This window comes from Gekko japonicus, unplaced genomic scaffold, assembly GCF_001447785.1.
Source record: "Gekko japonicus isolate JY-2015 unplaced genomic scaffold, Gekko_japonicus_V1.1 scaffold1651, whole genome shotgun sequence".
Taxonomy (NCBI): domain Eukaryota; kingdom Metazoa; phylum Chordata; class Lepidosauria; order Squamata; family Gekkonidae; genus Gekko; species Gekko japonicus.
The window spans coordinates 306,410-325,993 of NW_015159760.1; the positions used below are offsets into that span (position 1 = coordinate 306,410).

The 19,584-nt window shown below is 41.6% G+C and overlaps 1 protein-coding gene across 1 annotated transcript in view; it reads right to left on the reverse strand.

Annotated features, from left to right (window-relative positions):
* Nucleotides 1-807: 807 nt before the first annotated feature.
* The window catches only part of SLC26A3 (solute carrier family 26 (anion exchanger), member 3), a 38,607-nt gene continuing 19,830 nt past the window's right edge, over nucleotides 808-19,584 (reverse strand). The window contains exons 8-20 of the mRNA XM_015406002.1: nucleotides 17,974-18,121; nucleotides 17,759-17,872; nucleotides 17,359-17,436; nucleotides 16,774-16,869; nucleotides 15,076-15,182; nucleotides 10,755-10,824; nucleotides 10,584-10,676; nucleotides 9,085-9,180; nucleotides 6,558-6,791; nucleotides 4,798-4,852; nucleotides 2,574-2,722; nucleotides 2,065-2,130; nucleotides 808-888 (exon numbers count right to left, since the gene is read on the reverse strand). Of these exons, the coding sequence (XP_015261488.1) occupies nucleotides 808-888; nucleotides 2,065-2,130; nucleotides 2,574-2,722; nucleotides 4,798-4,852; nucleotides 6,558-6,791; nucleotides 9,085-9,180; nucleotides 10,584-10,676; nucleotides 10,755-10,824; nucleotides 15,076-15,182; nucleotides 16,774-16,869; nucleotides 17,359-17,436; nucleotides 17,759-17,872; nucleotides 17,974-18,121 (1,387 nt within the window). The remainder of the gene's footprint in view (nucleotides 889-2,064; nucleotides 2,131-2,573; nucleotides 2,723-4,797; nucleotides 4,853-6,557; nucleotides 6,792-9,084; nucleotides 9,181-10,583; nucleotides 10,677-10,754; nucleotides 10,825-15,075; nucleotides 15,183-16,773; nucleotides 16,870-17,358; nucleotides 17,437-17,758; nucleotides 17,873-17,973; nucleotides 18,122-19,584) is intronic.

Sequence of the window (19,584 nt, forward strand, 5' to 3'; positions counted from 1 at the left end):
ATACAAGATAAAATATTTTAAGGCACCATATAAAGTGGAAAAGGGGCTGCAGTGGCTTAGAAGTTAAGACGCTGAGCTGCAGACTGGAAGGTCTGTAGTTCAGCAGTTTGAGACCCTAGTGCCATGTAATGGAGTGAGCTCCCGTCTCTGGACCCAGCTCCTGCTAACCTAGCAGTTTGAAAGCAACAAATCACAAGTAGATAAATAGAAACTGCTTTGGTGGGAAGGTAACAGCATTCCCTGTGCCTTGGCGTTTAGTCATGCTGGCCACATGACCAGGGAAACGTCTTTGGACAGCGCTGGCTCTTTGGCTTGGAAACGGAGATGAGCACCGTCCCCTAGAGTTGGATTCGACTAGCTTTCGATCGAGAGAAACCTTTATAAACTGGAAAACATTTTGTAGTATTGTTGAAACGATTTGTACATTTGCAACTGTACAGTTGACATATGAACTGAGTTATTTACAAACATGCATATACGTGAGCCCAAATAAGATTCCTGATATCTAACTTCCTGGTGTTGCAAATTGGTAATTCAGTACTGTGTAAAATGAAATTTTCACATAATCTTTACACCATACATATATCCACGTGAGAAAATGTCTTCAGCATCTGAAATAGTTGTCTGTAGTGACAACACTTGTATTGTCTTCCAAGTGTCTTATGTTCTGGTGTTCCTTTTCTGATCTAGAATTTTGTTTCTGGTGGTGCCTGGGGAGTGGAAAGAAACAGATAAATTACATATCTATAAGCAGAGCTTTTAACATGTTTTAGCTGAGTCCCGGTGGCAGATTCTCATTCACCCTTTTCAATTGTTATGTTTTTGGCACTCCCTGTACTTGAGCAGCTTGCCATGGATGATCCTGCTGATGTTTTCAATTGCTGTTTTCTATGGATAAAGCAATGCATGTATTTTTGGTACACACTATTGGAAATCTTTTTTAAAGGGTTTCTGATCATGTGTACTGAAACGTGACAATTCTTAAATTGTCAGGTTCTCAAAAAATAGTGACCGTGTGCCGTGCTCCCTCTAAGCTGAGTTAGTGTGAGCTAGCTCACAGTTTTTTAGCCTCCGGCTCACAGATTTTTGTCTTAGCTCAGGAAGGAGGGCTTCAGAGCAAACAAATTCATGCAGCAGCAAAATCGCTCGCTCACAACTTTAATGCCAGGAGCTCACCAAGTAGGATTTTTGCTCACAGGACTCCACAGCTTAGAGGGAGCCTTGACCGTGTGTACCATCAGGAGGAGTGCACATAATGCACTCCCTGGTACTCAAGGTAAAACCACCAAAAATGTAATAACTAAAAAGGGCCCCCAGCCTACAAAGAACTGCTTCTTGGGACAGGTTTGTTGCTGAATGATGACAAGCAGCCTTTCTACATAAGCCTTTTCAGGCCTACCGCAGATTTGTTCTGTTTCTGTTCCCTCCCAGGTATGCAACATAAGAGATTATTATGTTCTTCTGTCAGGCCCACCTGGGCAAAAGCTAACACAAGACTAAATATTTTGGTACTTTACTTCTCATACGATTTTTCAAATGATGGTCCATTCTATAACATAGTTAAGTACACATTCTGTTTAGTTGGGGTCTCCTACCTGTAGCAGAGTACAGAGGCCAAATGCAAGACTTGCTCCAAGTAAAAGAGCCTTACGTAAGTTTGATTTCTCATTTGGTACCATAATGTTTGGAAACAGCCATTAAGCCCCTTTAAACTCTACATGGACCATTAAAAGATAAGCACAGAAATCTCTGAGATTTTTCTCAGACTATATTGGCATTGAATAGTTCTAAACTGTACCAAAGTCCTTTGTGGAATCGTGTCTTCAGCTGACCGGAAATGCAGCCACTGTTTAATTAAGGCCATGGCAATAAAAGTGGGGTACTGAAATGGTGTGTGCGCAGGTAGAATGAAGTGGGTTCCTGCTCCAGTATACTCTATATTTCGCCAAACCATGTCTACCTTCCTGTCCCCTTCAGATTAAAGAGACTATCCTGTAGTACTCTAAGTCTAGGGCTATAGTCTCAGAAGTGCTTTAGTGATAAAGATACTGGGTATTGACTTACCATGACGTCCCGATTGCGTAGCCCTCCATTTGTATTGATGATATAATGATCTTTGTTTTCTATATCCTGTGGTGGAACAGAAGGTTCAGAGTTGGGAAGAATATTCGTGTTCCTTCTTTGGTTTAAAAGATTGGTTCATTTGTAATTTTGCTAAACTGGCATCAGTCCCATCAGTTTACCAGTATACCCACAACAGCAATTGCGTTAATTTAATTAAATCATGCTCAGAACCAAGTTGCTTTGGCCACTGCACATTCTGTGCCCACATGGATGAAGTCACAGAATGTCTCCACCAAGATTTATAGACCAATGTACTACCTTCCCCAAGACGTTTGTTAAGTGGGTCCAACAGGTCGCATAAGTTTAGTAGTGGGCTGAACTTTAAAAAGTTTGAGGACTAATGCTCTATAGACTTAATCTGCTGAAGACTGTCTTCAACAACATTCACTTTATGCTATTAAGATGTGAGCTAGCCTATGGACAGAGCAGAAACTGCAGTGAGTTCTTACCATAATGGGTTTGAACTTGGGGGAGCTGGCTGCAATATCCATTTTTACCAATATAAATAGAACTGCATCATGAATAGTAAGGAAGAACATGGATGGTTTAACTTCATCATCAAAAAATGCACATCTTTCTAGTTTATCCAAAAGACCATCTGCAAAAAAAAGAGAGAGAAAGAGCGAGAGATTTACAAACCTGGAAAATAACTCCTGTATACATTTCCAACATGACCTCTGATTTTACAGGATATATTTGCCTTCTTGTTTGATATCTTGATTTATAATTGTGGCAGCAATAAAATTGATTCTGAGGATCATATTTCGATTGATTGCCCCAAATTCTCAGCTCTAAAAGACAAAATGCTCTCCTTTATTTAATCAGGATTTCCTCTCTCCAGAAGCGAAATCATCCGGGCTATTTTGAGATGAAGACAAACCAACTACCTTGCGTGTGGCAAAATTTCTAGCAGCTGTTGTCAAATCACATGACAACTTTTGTAGTAGCAACCTTAAAGTTCTTCCATGTTTTCCTGTGAGACAGGGTTTATTATGGAACAATGGTTTGCTGTTTAAGACTGGTTGCCGAAACAGTAAGAAGTAATAAAATAATAATAAAATAATTTGATAACTTGATTGAAGGCCAGTTTATTCAAAATACATGTTTCAGTTAAAAAAAAAACAATAACTGAGTGTGACAGCCTAGCCCCGTTCTCTCACTGAGCTGCAGAATTTTCCCTCCATTTTTTCTTCCTTTCTGCCTGAGCAGCCCCTTTATCTGTTTTCTTCTTGTTTAAAGATATATGGCTGTCCCACCCTGTCAGTTTATTGTATTTTGATGCTGGCTCAGACCAATTTAAACTTCTGAAAATGGCACAGTGACATGAGAGGCTTTTTAAAGTTTAAAAATAAAATATTTTATTCCACATAGAATCTTTGAGATGAGAGGTTTTTGTTTCAGTGGGGGTCTTCACTGATCCTTCCACTCCTCCTTGCCAGCCTTCTCTGTCCTCCGTCAGTGTTAAACTTTTTTCAGTCAGTGCTAAACTCTTCTCAGTCAGTACTAAACTGTCCAGGTCTCTAAACTGAGTTATCTTCAGCAGTCAGTTCCCAAGTCTTTCTTGATCAACTGATACTAACCAATCAAATCCCTTTGAGCAGCCAGTCACTCAAGGCTCTCTGGCTCTGTGAGGCATTCATCCTTCACAGTCCTTCACGTGTTTACAAAGCACTTATGAGCTTTTACAGCACAGTACTGTCACACCAAGCTGTAGCTGACATTTATTATCAGGGCTCAAGACTGTAATGGATTTTGGACAGGTAAACTGGAGGGACATCAAGTGTAGGCTGTGTGCCTCCTTTACATTCCAGACAAAGGAAAGAACTGCAGAGAGACCAGCCACATCCAAAAGCAAGTTTCTTTGCTCTACTAAGAGTAGGTCATGTGGTATTCCCTGGACCATATGAAGTCTTCTGGATCAAAGATGCTTGCTAGTTCATCAGCACATAGAAAATACCGCCGTTGCCGGCCTTTACTGTACTCTTCATAAGAACTGGGATGGATGTCATTTGGTACTAAACAAGGAACATACCCTCATTTTTGCTCCAGCTTGGCTTTTTAACTGCATCATTTCCCTACTCCCTTACACACAGTATTGTTTGCCAGTCATTGCTCTCTCATTCCCCCCCCCCCCACATTTCCCCCATTTTTCAAACCATTGCAAAAGTTGGTCTCAAAAAACAGACAAACCAGGACAGCAACAACCAGCAAATGATACTGTGTGTAAGGAGTGGGTTGGAACTGAACAGATAAGAAGCCAGGCTAAAGCAATAATCTGGTGTAGAAAAGCCCAAGAACAGCAACCAATATGACCCTGAGTGTTAAAGCTGAGCACAAGAGCAGCCATGCTGGATCAGACCAGTAGATCATCTAGACCAGCATCCTGTTTCCATAAGTGGCCAGTCACATGCTTAATTTACTGCCAATCAATATCATACAGTGACCCTACATTCTAGTATTAAAAGTACTGTCCCTCAGAAGCTAACCATACAGTTTACTGTGATTAATTTCCACATTTAGCACCGAATGTCCAAACTGGATGTCTAGTAAGATTTTAGTAGGAACTGTGTGCAAGTAAACATGCTTAGACTGTGAGTGACAGAAATAAGAACATACTTTATGTATGTTATAGTTGTTCCTTAAATAATCATAAACAGAATTAGATCACCTTACCATGTATTCCCACAATGTATACATCGACATTAATCCGTATATATTCTTTTAAAGTCTGTTAACAGAGAAGATGATGGTATTTAGAGATATATGGACATAATGTAAAACATTACAGGAATCATCCAACATCCAAATATAAATGAATGGACAGGGATGCCTGATACAAATGAAATTCTGAAATACTGCCACGTAAGCAGCCATGTGATTCCTATATGTAGTTTGTTGTGTGATAAACAACACATGCAACAGGAAACTTCAGCTGTGCCTTCATGCTGCATTGATATGCACCGAGAGTTGTGCATTCATCATACACAATAAACTGAAGGCAGGATTTGTGCACTTGCCCTGTAGAAGTGACTTCTGTACAAAATGGCCAAGGGTGGAGGGACTCAACCACTGCTGATGCTATTGCATCCCCTTGACATCTGTGGGATTAGTAAGGTAAGTGTTTTTAGAGCACCAATTCTCCTCACAACCCTATTTTTGGATGTCACTGTTACTGGAATTTGTGATAACACACCCTTCAGAACAGAGCTAATCTCTAATACAGCCAAACTTTTGTCAGTAATATCATTAGTATTATATACCAAAAAGAAATATAAAGATACAGGGGAAGGGGTTAGCTAGGTACACCTAGGACTGGGTGGCATGGTAATCTTCCTTATCTGCTTATGTTAAACGTAAGACAGGATAACCTTAACACAATGTAGTCAGTAGGGCACACTGTGAGCTAGAAATTTCTAGTTTAAATCTTGCCACTGCCAAGGTTGGGTGTGTGTGTCACCATCTCCCACTGTAGCTTCAAACACAGTCTTCTGTCAGATGTACTTCTACGCGGGCATTTTATGTTAATCAGACTATCAAAATAGCCTACCTCTCAAAAATTGCCTACCTCTCAAATATTGCCTACCTCTCAAAAATCTTTCATGGCTTGGAAAAATGAAAGTTGGGAGGGGGAAGGGGCCGAAATCCCATTAATAATAATAATGATGATGATGATGATGATGATGATGATAACAATAACAACAACGATAATAGTAACAATAATAACAACAACAACAACAACAACAATAATCCTTACAGGTTTGTTGTAAGGATTAATGAAATCATATATGTAAAGTTGTTTGAAGTGTAAAATATTATATAAATACTAAGTATTAATGTATTAAATATGCTGGATTCTCATATTCATCTGTACATAGAGTGAGGGCACACGTGCCAGATAACGCGGGGGGGAATCAAGGCTATTTGCTTCGTAGTAATTTGACCTGCCACTGCGTGATCAGACGCAACGGTGGGTGAATCGGGTTTGTTTCTTCACCGCGTGTTTTCAGTGCGCTTCAACGAGGGATCACTGATGCAAAGGGAGCGCACTGCAGTGATCACATGGGGAAGTCCATCTGCGGCCCGTCACAAACTCGTTTGATACTGCACTTTCCCCGGTATTTTTAAACTCCACTTCTTCGGCAGTGTGAAATGGGTTGCCGACAGATGCGGGAGGCTTGCCAGATGTTCCCGTGTGATTGCGCCCTTAAAATCCGCCTGGCAGTCGTGCGGCTAATTCTGCGTGTGATCAGGACCATAGTAGACCTTATATGTCATCGATGGCATTCTATGACCCCCAAAATCTAATTCATATGGTTACAGGTTATGGGTCAATATAGGCAGCTATAAGTCATGTATGGCTATGAAATGAATTGTGATGTGTGTCTTATTTTTATTCTGTTTGCTAGCAAGGAGCATCATGGGAGTTGCATTACCTCTCTTAGGACTCTCATAGCAGAAACATCAAGAAACGACACTGCTGAGAAGTCAAGGATGATGCTATGAATGTCAACTCTGGGAACAGTGATGTTGGAAGGAAGGTCTGAGTTCCAATCTATCTGAATTGGCAAATCTTTGGTATCTGTAGGCCTGTCCAGCTCTTCAATACTGTTGTTGTCCAGCTCGTCTTCTGAATCATTCAGACTACTTACAGTACAAACAAAACCTTTCTGTTTTAAAGGGGTAAAAAAGAGTTAGAATGGTTATTCAAGAAAAGATGACTCAGATCATATAATCATAGGGTTGCCAACTCAATGTTGGGAAATTCCTGGAGATTTGGGAGCATAGCCAAGGGAGGGCAGAGTATGGGGAGAAGAAGGAGCTCATTTGGGATGTAGTGCCTTCAATTTCACCCTCCCAAGCTGCCATTTCTCCAGGAGAACTGATCTATGTAGTCTGCAGATCAGCTGTGATTCTGGGAGAACTCCGGCCCCAACCTGGAGTCTTGCAACCCTGTATAATAAACACCAGTTCCACAAGGAAATTTGTAGACAGTGAAAGTATTTGAGTAAGACTGATTTGTTTTGCAAATCATGAAACAGAAGGGAGAAATGAGCAGCACAGTACCCAAGTCTGTATTTTAAATGTAATTCCTAGGTTCTATAGATTCAGCAAATCTTATCTTTTTTATTTTGAGGTGTGTCAATTTCTAATTTACATGATCTGAGGAAAATGTCAGTTGATATTATAATCTCTTGAATATCCTAAGGACTTCCATTTTCTACCTTTTACTATAAAGTGGCATTGCCAAGCAAATACTGGTGGCACCCTGCTATATGTCATCAACATAAATATATTTATTCTAAATACAGTAATCTATTTAAACTACCAATAGCACTCTGGCAACATGAAGATTTTCCATAGACTTCCACTGGCCCAGATCCAATGAATAAATCATTAGTGACCTTCAAACAGTATTTTCTCCCCAGATTTTTTGCAAATTTGTCAGTCACTTTCCCACCTTCCTCGCAGGATGGACTCAAACATCAGCCTGGTCTGAACTATGTGTAATAGCATATAACAGTGCTATAGACCCAGCTGAGAGACAATGTACAATAATTTAGTAGAGACCAGAAGTTCCTCGTTGTGACTCTGAGCTGCTCTAGATGACACTTTCCCAAGTGTAGGAGTGTCTCTACATTTGGATTAATTGAGCCAACATGTGACTGAGTTTCTATTGAATAAGATTTACAATACAAAATGGATGACTAGTAATGATACAATGGTTGCTTAAAAACTAGGGTTGCCAGGTCCACCCTGGCCACCGGTGGGGGATGGGGGGGGTAGGGTTGCCAGATCCAGGTTTGGAAACTCCTGGAGATTTGGGGATGGAGCCTAGGGAGGACAGGGACCTCAGTGGGATACAATGCCATGGAGTCCACCCTCCAGAGCATCCATTTTCTCCAGGAGAACTGATTTCTGTAGTCTGGAGATGAGCTTAATTCCAGGTGATCCTCAGGTCCCACCTGGAGGCTGGCATCCCTAATTTAACGCCAGCATGCCTCAATTTATTTTTCAAAATTATTTGAAAGTGGTTGGCAGGAAATTATTTTCTTACCTCTGTACCTCAATAATTATAGTCCTTCCTTCCTCTGATTAATCTGATTACACTACGTAATCATTTAGGCAGAGATAAACTAGATTTGCTTCTGAGGTATGTATAGGGCCAGTACCACATTGATAAGAAAGGCCTATCTAGGTTTGCCTCAGCTGTGTGTGTGGGAAAAAAATCTTACTTTATACTGACAAACTTCAGCCTTTCTTCAGACAATAAAGTTCCAATTGTGTTTCAGTTCTGTATTTAATCTTAAAACTTTTTTTCAGTTGCCAAAATCTTAGCCTCTTTTTGTTGTTGTTGTTGAACTTTACGGGGAATTAGAAGATCTTTTACCAAGGCACTGAGGATTCTCCCTCTATCTGGGCTATAAATCCTATCTTTATGACTTCAGCCATAAATCCAGTTTTTAAAAAAACCGTGTACTTTGCTAAACATTAAGGATAGGCAAACACTTATTCTGCCCTTATGTTTTACTCTCAAAACCTTGTGACCAGGTAAGTTTTGTTGATGTTAATGGAACACTTTGACAATTAGGTTGAAGGTTTATGTCTATTCCTGCCAACCTAGCAGTTCGAAAGCAAGAAATTGCAAGTAGATAAATAGGTACCACTTCGGTGGGAAGGTAACAGCATTCCGTGCACCTTGGTGTTTAGTCATGACCACGGAGACGTCTTCAGACAGTTCTGGCTCTTCAGCTTTGAAACGGAGATGAGCACCGCAACCCTAGAGTCGGACTCGACTGGCTTTCAAGCAAGGGAACCTTTACCTTTACCTTATGTCTACATATTTTTGCTTCTGAGGCAAAAAGTGGCAGGGGAGAGAAGAAAATGAGCTGAAAAGTGCCACAGAACATTAAGAACACACTAGTATGACTCTGCTTGCCCTCATGAACTCAAGATACTTACAGGGGTTACTTGAAGTTCTCCTTTCTTCAGCATCCTTTTGATTTTCCTCAAAGCTTTGTTCCGCTTGCGTAGCACTCTCAGGGGACTGAAACCAACCTGAGACATTACATTTGCATAGGTTATTTGATCATAAACTCGTTTTTATCATTGTATTGGTAAATCCCAAATATCTTTTCAAACAGAGAGTACAGAACTTTCTTTAAAAGGAGATTTAAGGACTAGATTTAATTGCATAACAGCAAACCATATTTATATAGCATATGTCCTGTGCATGAATGTTCCTTGACATGTATTATATCCATGATTTTAGTTTGGGGTCTACCAGCTGCAGTGGCTCAAGTGGTTAAGATGCTGAACTGCAGGCTGTGGAAGGTCGGTAGTTCAGCAGTTCAAGACCCGGATGCCGCAAGACGGGGTGAGCTCCTGTCTCTAGTTCCAGCTCCTGCCAACCTAGCAGTTCGAAAGCAAGAAATTGCAAGTAGATAAATAGGTACCACTTCGGCGGGAAGGTAACAGCGTTCCGTGCGCCTTGGGGTTTAGTCATGCTGGCCACATGACCACGGAAACGTCTTCGGACAGCGCTGGCTCTTCGGCTTTGAAACGGAGATGAGCACCGCAACCCTAGAGTCGGATTCGACTGGCTTTCGAGCAAGGGAACCTTTACCTTTTACTACCAACTGTGGGTGGATCAATGACAAGCCAAGCCCTCACCTTTTTCTGTCTGGCCAATCCCACAGTCATTAAAAACGTTATTATATTTCATCTGCCACCGCAGATTGTCAACTGACTCCATTGCCTGGATATTATTATCTATTATTCATAATGTGATAAGAACTCCCACCGGGAATGAAAATGGATTACATGAGTTTCTGGAATTTCTACAATGTTTACAAGGGAGAACTATTCCGAATGGTGAGAGGTTTTCTAAAAGTCCAGCACAGGAAGCCACCTTTGCTCCCAGAAACATTCAGGCCCTATCATACTTATCATAATAATTAATCTGGTTCTTCCTCGAGGGCACACATGTGAGACCATTGCTAGACCAAGCTATGCTGAAAACAATTTTGAGCTGTAGTTGCATAGTAATTATATAAATATAAACCGCTTTTCTCCTCAATGGGAACTCAAAGCAGTTTACAACATTATTCTCCCCACCTCCATTTTATCCTCAGAACACCTCTGTGAGGCAGATTAGGCTGAGAGACAGTGACTGGCCCAAAGTACTCAGCAAGATTCAAAAAGAATATGGCAAAACTGAGTTTGCCTTCATCAGGAAGATTAGCCTGTGAGCTGTGTTGTGTTCACCTAGATAATTTAAATGGACAGTGAAAATGAGTACACTGCCCTGAGGAGTAAGAGGGAGGTGGGAAAGTTATGTATTAGTAATGTATTTTTAAAAATCCATTTATCACAAGAAAATTCCAGGAATGGCTTGGAAACAGAGAAAAGTTTATATAAATTAAGTTGCTGCTAAATATTATCTCCAATAAAATTCTTACCGCTGCAGTCAACTTGTCCTTGAAGAACTCAATATTAGCAAAGAAGATTGGAGATGGGCATCTGAAAATCCTCACTCCTTCTGGCTCATATATCTATGCCACAAAGCATGCAGGTTAGTTAAAAGCATTGTATTATATTGTTGTAAACTTGAGCTAACATTAGATTCTTACATCTGTATAATCCTTTCTGTTCCTGTAGATGTCACTTCTTCCAATGTTAGCCAACACTGCGCATTTTGGACTGTAAAATAAATTAAGAGAAAAAATCAAATGAATTGAATGCCATAGGGTAAGAATGAATGCCTGACTTTGGAGAAAGGATGTAATTAGTTAAACATAACTGCACCACAGACTCAAAGCTATTTGCTTGCCTCACATAATCCCAATAACTGTCATTCTGGCCTATTATGCACGGGCGTTTCCCCTTGCTTTCACTGTGCATGTCTGTTGGGTTTTCTTTGTCACTCTGAATTGATTTTGCTCCCTTCAGTGCTCAGTTCACTTCCTGGTCTATCTAGGTTTGCCTCAACTGTGTATAGCAGACCTTCAGCGCTCAATTCAGAAGAAGAAGAAGAGATTAGATTTATACCCCGCCCTTCACTACCCAAAGGTGTCTCAGAGCGGCTTACAAACTCCTTTCCCTCCCCCCCAACAACAGACACCCTGTGAGGTAGGTGGGGCTGAGAGAACTCTTGACAGAAACTGCTCTTTTTCAAGAACAGCTGTGCCAGAGTTATGGCTTGCCCAAGGTCATCCAGCCAGGTGCAAGTGGAGGAGTGGGGAATCAAACCCGGTTCTCCCAGATTAGAGTCTGCGCACTTAACCACTACACCAAACTGGCTCTCTTTCTGGTCGCTGTTTCCCTGGGTTTTCTGAGAGTGTGTTTGTGCCAATTTCCCCCTTGTTTTGCTTTCAAGCTGAAGGTAATTCAGAAGTGTACAGATTTCCTTGGATTCCCCTTGCCCTTTTGCCACCCCTTGAAGGTCACTCCCCTGCCCACATCAAGGTTGTTCCGTCCACTCTGTCCCTTCTGCCATCTTCCCCCTTTCATTGGTGTACAAGCTAGATTTCCCCCTCATTTTAAAATTTTTAATTTTTTTTACAAGCGGCATGAGTCTAGCGATATGAGACTATCACTAGTCTTGGATCACTGAATTAAAAAAAATTTAAAACAATGGGGGAAAGATTAAAAGGAGTTGTGCGAGGTTTAGTTCCCTGCTGACATTGACTTGAAAGGGGGATTGGAGAGGAGGCAAATGGCAGCATCCCCAGTGCAAAAAAACAAAAATAAAAAAAGGATTTCAGTGCTGCATGCAAACAAAATAAAGGGGGGATCATCAGTGCGGAATGAAATTGACATGAGATGTAAAGAGAGACAGACACTGGGATGGGAAGCCTAAAGCTTTGAAAACATTTCCCCCTTTAATGCTTTAGTGAACAAAGTTGGGGGGGGGGGAGAACCATTTTGGCGGTCTCTGGAAGCCTAACATTAAAATGGCGGCTGAGCCACATGGACCTTCTGAAAACCACTGAACTTAAGAATTGCTTGGGATAGATCCATTTGGAGGAAGAGTATAATCCACATGTGACAGGCTCTAAAAAAACCTGCCAAGGTTACGACCAGTGTACAGGATAAAATTAGAGAATCATGAAGAGAAAACCACACAAATTTGCAAGGAAGGGCAGGAAATTAGTGTTACTATGCAGCTGCGCTAGGGCATCGGTGAAAATACCCCCCCCCCATTTTTTTCAATTTAGAGGCACAAAGCTCTCCAGAGCTTTTGACAGAGGATTCCTCCCCCATACAAATTGCACCCCTTTGCAAGGCATGGTGGAGTTGCAGCCGACTTTACACAGGTGCATGCACACACAAACACATATTGCCAACTATCACAACTTGCAATACCAGTGTCAGTGGGTTCTACCATGCATTTTGTACACTAAACATGTTCCCTCATTTTATGAGATCGTGTGACTCTGTCCCATTTTTTACAGTGGCCAGTAACACAGCTGAGAATGCCCTAATGCTTGGCAGTATGGAAAACAGGGCTTCGCAGCTGCTTGTCAGTTTAAAGAAAAAAAGTCTGGTCAGTTTCTATTCCCTTTCATTCAACCAACTAACACCTAAATGCATGCATAAAACCTGAACCATGAGGATTTAAATGGAAGGCACTTGCTGGACACTACTGCACAGCTGCTATAGGGCAATTGTGTAATTTTTTTAAAAAGCTGGATGCCATCTACAACATGTCACAAGTAATGCTCCCTCTAAGCTGTAGATTCTTGTGAGCAAAAATTCTACTTCATGAGCTACTGGCATTAAAGTTGTGAGCAAGTGATTTGGCTACTGCGTAATTTAGTTTGCTCTGGAGCCATCATTCCTGAGCTAAGACAAAAATGTGTGATCCGGAGGCTAAAAAACTGTGAGCTAGCTCACACTAGCTCAGCTTAGATGGAACATAAAAACATAAGAACATAAGAGACGCCAATGTTGGATCAGGCCAAAGGCCCATCCAGTCCAACACTCTGTGTCACACAGTGGCCAGAAATACCAGTGCCATCAGGAGGTCCACCAGTGGGGCCAGGACATTAGAAGCCCTCCCACTGTTGACCCCCCCCCCCAAGCACCAAGAAAACAGAGCATCACTTGCCCCAGAGCCCCTATCTATACCTTGTGGCTAATAGCCACTGATGGACCTCTGCTCCATATGCTTATCTAATTCTGGTCACAAATTACGTTCCATCCCCGATTTAGAAAAGTGGGTTTTTTATTATTGCAGGCACAGAATAAATACACCAGAGGAAAAAGAATGGTGTGTAAGGCAGGCACAGAATCCAAAGTCAAGATTAAAGGCTTGCTGCTCTGAAAATCTGCAGTAAGATGTGTGTGCATTATGGGCCAAGGTCATCTCTAGCAAAAAAATTATTTGCACCTTCATCAGATTACAGTTTTCAGGATTTTCTGGGGTAACCTAAGCCATTAAAAATATAAACTAGATGGCTATTTGCAACATAGATTTGTCCTAGGTGTTTTAAACTGTGGCTTAATTGAAATTAGTATCAATCGTATTCTGTCACAATGTTGTCACAATGTTGCTGCATTTCACACTGGGAAAGAAAAGCAGCTGTGGAAAATTGGATTTCCACAGAATTTCCACATGCTACTGAAACTACTTTCCACTCTTCCTCCTGCTGTTGGTACATGTCTAAAATGAACTTGTGATGTTTGTTTAGTCAGGAACTTCTCCTCAATTGATAAGCTTGGAAAGATGTATGGAAAAGGTATTTGTTGTGCTACAGTGGTGTAGTGCTTTACTTCAAATACGAGGCAGCAATATGACTTTGGCCATGGGTTATCTTATTTGTGTGACTTCTTGAGTGGGTCTATGAGTATGGTGTTTACATATTTGTGTTCAGTATATGCACCATCAAGTGATAATTGGCCCCCTGCATGAAATAACTATCACAGATCAAATAGCACAGACACCATATTTATATCATCTGACAATTTCTCACAATATTCTTCAACAGAGCTAGGTCACAGATTCAGCATTACACCCTTCTAAGCCCATTGACTTCAACAGACTTAGAAGGCTGTAATTCTGCTTAGGATGGCACAGCACAACGTACGTGTGTGTAAATCAGCCTTGAGTCATTCTGAATATTTAATTGGGCTCTGTCTTAGCCCCCCAAAACAGCTTATTCTGCTGCCATGAGGCAAAGGACAAATTCTACACTTTGGTCTGACGTAATTCCTACGGAGGTAAACTAGTAAATATGTCCCCTATATTTTTGCAAGGATTCTAATTGAACTGATTGAAACGTGTGAACTAGGTTTAGGGAACAATAATATTCTCTCTAATCTTTGGGGGGAAATTGCTCTCAAGATGATGGTATCAAATGTTTCCAATATGATGGGCAACCACCATTCATATTTTTACCGTTACTAAAGCTCTTCTGCACTCTGGAGCTGTGTTCCCTGTGGTGAAATATTTTGGAACAAAAATATGGTGGATTCTACATCTTTCTGCAGCTGAGAGCTTCCTTACAGATTCTCCAAGACAGTGATAGGACCAAGACTACACACACAGAAGACCATCATATAAATGGAATCCCTGATGGAGTACAATATGTGGGTTATAAATAGATAGAATTAGTTTGGGTGTGCCCAGCAGTCCAATCAGAGACCTAGAAAATGTGACTAACCAGGTGATTGTGTAGAATTGAGGTTTATGGGGTGAAGAATCCTCCAACATTGATTTGAAAAGGCATCATGACCCTTGTCCTACAACTGTCAATATGAGCACTTGAGAAGGTTGATTGTTGTGCTTAATGCTTTAATTTTTTTTTGTTCATAATGGTTTTATGATGAATTGCTTGTATTGTGTTATTTCCACTGTATAGATGTTTTGTGTTTAATTGTATTTATAGATTTTACTGTAAGACAAATTGGGATGATAAGCAGAACAAAAAGAAATAAACATTTACTTACAATTGTGTGCGGAATATAACAGTCAGGAGTTGAAATCCTACTCCTGCTAATAGTCCAAGATCCAGACCCAATAAAATAACAGCCAGGAATGTCACAACCCAAATAAGCTGTTAAGAACCAACAAAACCCAGATATAATTAGGACATGTGGAGAACTGTGAAGAAGGTTCATATTTAATATTGGACTTTAAACTATAACTGCAAGAGATTTAAGAAGCTTCTTAAAAGTGACTTTAGTTGTGGAATTGTGTTCAATGTATGCCATCATATTTTAGGAGGGGTTTTTCTAGGCTTGAGTGGATTCTCACAACTCTGTCTCATTTAAGAATTTATCCCTATCCATTCCTCAAGATGCTATCTAAAGAGCTTCTGTTTATGTTTGTGAACATCAGTGGAGCAGACCCCTAAGAACGGACCAGAATTGGACTTCCTCTTCTGCCTCCTCCAAGTTTCTTACCTCTAAAAAAATTCCCCACCACCAATGTCCATAGAGAGTGTGGGGACTGTAGAAAAAAATATATAAGTACAATGGTCACACACTTCTCTGGTTCTACAATTTAATGACCATAGCAATTGCTGTCCTATGGCTCCCCAAAGATGCAGGAACTTGCCAAGATCCCCCCAAACATGAGATTGCACAAGTGTGAAGAGCCATAGTGCTCTCTGAGTGCTTTCTTGCAGCACATAGGAATTTTCCCCCCTCAGTACAATAAACATTTTCTAAGTCATCTTGAAGGTTTAGATGGATTTAAAGAGTTAGGAATTTTTAAAAAACTATACTAAACTTTAAAGGTTTAGTATACCAGCAATGCTCCCTCTAAGCTGTGGAGTCCTGTGAGCAAAAATTCTACTTTGTGAGCCACTGGCATTAAAGTTGTGAGTGAGTGATTTGGCTACTGCATAAATTAGCTTGCTCTGGAGCCATCCTTCCTGAGCTAAGACAAAAATCTGTGAGCCGGAGACTAAAAAAATGTCAGCTAGCTCACACTAACTCAGCTTAGAGGGAATACTGTATACCAGTATGATTTTGGAATTTAGGGACCTTGACAAATGCATTCTCATTGCTCCCCTACAGTTCAGGGATGCATTTGCCAAGGTCTAAGGAACTGCACAACTTTAGCACTTAAACATTTTCCTGTAGTATCGGTGGTCTGTGTATACAATGGGAAAAAATGAAAAGAAGAGCTTGGACTGCTGCTTGGCATTTCCGTGGATGTAGCAGGGAAGGGGACGAGTCCTGATACGTTTCACAGTAGTGTGCTACCTCCCCAAAAACTGCGGTCAGGTATTGTGCCTGGAAGAATATGCAGACAGGTTTTGCCGTTCCGATCCTTCCTTAGTTTGTTGTTTTCAAAATTATTGTTGTCATCTTATAGAAATATGCAACTGTTAGTGCCTTCCAATTATTGTGAAAAAATACAACTCACAAACTCATGTTGCATGTTTCCACAACTGTTCCAAAAAAATTCAATCAATAACAATACAAAACACACGATAAACCAGCCATACTTTGCAAATAGGTCCCCACCCCTACCCTGTCAGCACCTGTCTTTTGGCCAGACAGCGTGAGTAACCTCAATAGAAGGAGGGCAGGGGACTGACCAATGCAGTTTTCCCAAATAGCCAACTTTCACAAAGCTTGAATGAGATTTTAAGACCACCCTCAAATGCGATTGCACTGAGACTGTTATTTACTTACACAGTCATATCTGTCCTTTTTCCACAGAACTCCTATCTCTTTGAACTGCATCAGCATTCCCTTTAAATTGCCAAGAGCCAAAGCTGCAAGAACGGACTGTAAACAATAAATGAAACATAGCTTAAGCATCAAAGTTAGAGGAAAGATTAAATAACAGAAGAAAAGGATGTGCATCACAGAGCGCTGCTCCTTTCCCTTCTTTTCCCCTTCTTTCTTGGTAATATGCCACTAAGACAGCAATCGCCAGTGTGGTGCCAGTTGGATTCCCCTGTCAGAGTCCCTAGTATAATTCTGGGAATGCAAAAGTGAAAGGGACTAATGCAGCGATTGGATGCTACAGGAAGTGGATGCCATCTGACAGTTGATGCTTTCTAGTAGCACTGTCAAATGGTTACGCTAGCACTAATCCGGACTGCTGTGTATCAATTTGGTACAGATATTAAATAAAATCCACATTTTGTAGCTTCTTTTTTCATGTAGATCCAGGTAAGATTTGGTAATCGTGGGATCAGTTTGAAATGATAATACAATTCCCAGTCGGTCCTCTAGGACAGAATCTTTGTTGAGAAAGAAAAAAGTCAGTACCTTCTGCAGTGGTTCCAAGAGGTGACCAATGGCCACAATTACAATCAACACTATCATAGCTGATAAGAATCCAGCAACCTGTATGAGAAAAGAAGAAGAAGAGGAGGAGGAGGAGATTGGATTTATTCCCTACCCTTCACTTCCCTAAGGTGTCTCAGAGCGGCTTACAAACTTCTTTCCCTTCCCCTCCCCACAACAGACACCCTGTGAGGTAGGTGGGGCTGAGAGAGTTTCTGTCAAACTCCCCTTTTTCAAGAACACCTGTGCCAGAATTATGGCTTGCCCAAGGTCATCCGGCCAGGTGCAAGTGGAGGAGTGGGGAATCCCAATGTCAGCCTGTATTCTAGAACCACTGCCTTCTTGCATCACAAATATTCCATGATCCTGAACTGCATCATACCTGTGTTTTACCTCCTGTGCTCTCCTGTACACCAGATCTTGACAGTGAAGTGCTTGCAGCAAATCCTTTGAATGCACCACCAAATAAGTTGCCTATTCCAAAGGCAATTAATTCCTTCAAAATCAAAGTAATATTTATATTTAGTGGTGAGATGAAGCATTTCTGCATCTTGTTTTCATTGGCAATTTGCTCAGGGCTGGTATTGATTTCCTTACCTGGTTGGCATCTATGGGGTAATCATGCTTAATGGAATATACTTTAGCCACCGAAAAGGCTACAGCAAAGGCCACAACTGCAATGGAGAAAGCGTCACCCACACAGCTTTGGAAGACACTAATATCTGGTGCCATTGGAGCCTGAAATCTGAAGACAAAGTCGGAAAACCTCAATGAAGGGCTTAAAAAATTATTTATACATGCAGCTTTCTCAGAATGCTAAGAAACAGATGATTCCTTCTCTGTTCACATATGTATATCATAGCTGAGCACAAAATATATTGGTGGCAAGTTGGCTCAGTTGTGATTATCTGTGATAAAAGTAATTAGTACCAGAGGCAAATTTTAAATTTCACTGAAAACCTAGCTGGTGGACAGTGCTGCTGTGTAAAAGACCATAAATGCAGGTGCAGGGGTAGTTTTAGCCAAGGACAAGTGGGTTGGGCCCCATGGTGGGGGTAGCTCTGGTAGTGCTTCAAAATTTTAATCAAGATGTGGACTTCCAGTTGCGGCGTGACTCCTTTGGCCGACACTGGGACGAACTCCCATGTTGCTTCCAAATTGCCAGGTTCTTTAGTGGGGTCTGGGGCTACCTGGGCTTCCCCCAAAGGGGGGCTCAAGCAGGGAGCTGGATCTGGGAACCCACACCCGCGGCGGCGGGAGGGGAGAGCACAGATCGCTCTGAAGCAGGGACCCGAGTGAGTGCACTCAGTGGAGCAATTAAGTGCTTAGCTGTGAACACCGGGACAAGAGGAGCTTTCTACTAAAAACAACTTTAAAAGAAGATCTGCAACACTGTGAGTAACTGAGATACACATCTACATCAGAATCTTTGTGGTCTATATGCCCCTTTAAACTTTATATATCTTGAACCAGAAGAAAAAGGAGTGGTGGAGTCCCCCCCCCCTTTTCCTCAAGAGGCTTGGAAGAGTTTCTTTTTTCCTCTACTTTGAATTATATTACTGTGGGGCTGTAAAGAGACATGGTTGCTGTTTAAAAGTGGAGGTATACTACAAGAATATATTTAGGACTCATTTGACTTTGGACTATATTTCCTTTACAGAAGAACTCTCCTCTCCTCCCTTCCTCGACCGGACTGACTTGGCTACGGTGATCCACGCGACGGTTACCTCAAGGCTAGACTACTGTAACGCTCTCTACATGGGGCTGCCTTTGTCGCAAATTCGGAAGCTGCAACTAGTGCAGAATGCTGCAGCCAGGCTGTTGATGGATCTTCCTAGACGAGATCACATCCAGCCTGTGCTGAAAGCGCTGCACTGGTTGCCAATAGCGTACCGGGTTCGCTTCAAAGTGCTGGTTATCACCTTTAAAGCCCTATATGGCCAGGGACCAGCCTACCTAAGGGACCGCCTTACCCCACATGTTCCCCCAAGGGCACTACGGTCAGGGAGCCGGAACCTATTGGAGGTGCCGGGCCCCCGGTCCATCAAACTGACCGTGACTAAGAACAGGGCGTTCTCGGTGGCGGCTCCTATCTGGTGGAATGAGCTCCCGGAGGAGATCAGGGCTCTGCGGGACCTGGGACAGTTCCGCAGAGCCTGCAAGACGGAGCTCTTCCGCCAGGCTTTCGAATAGGAGCCGCCACCACCA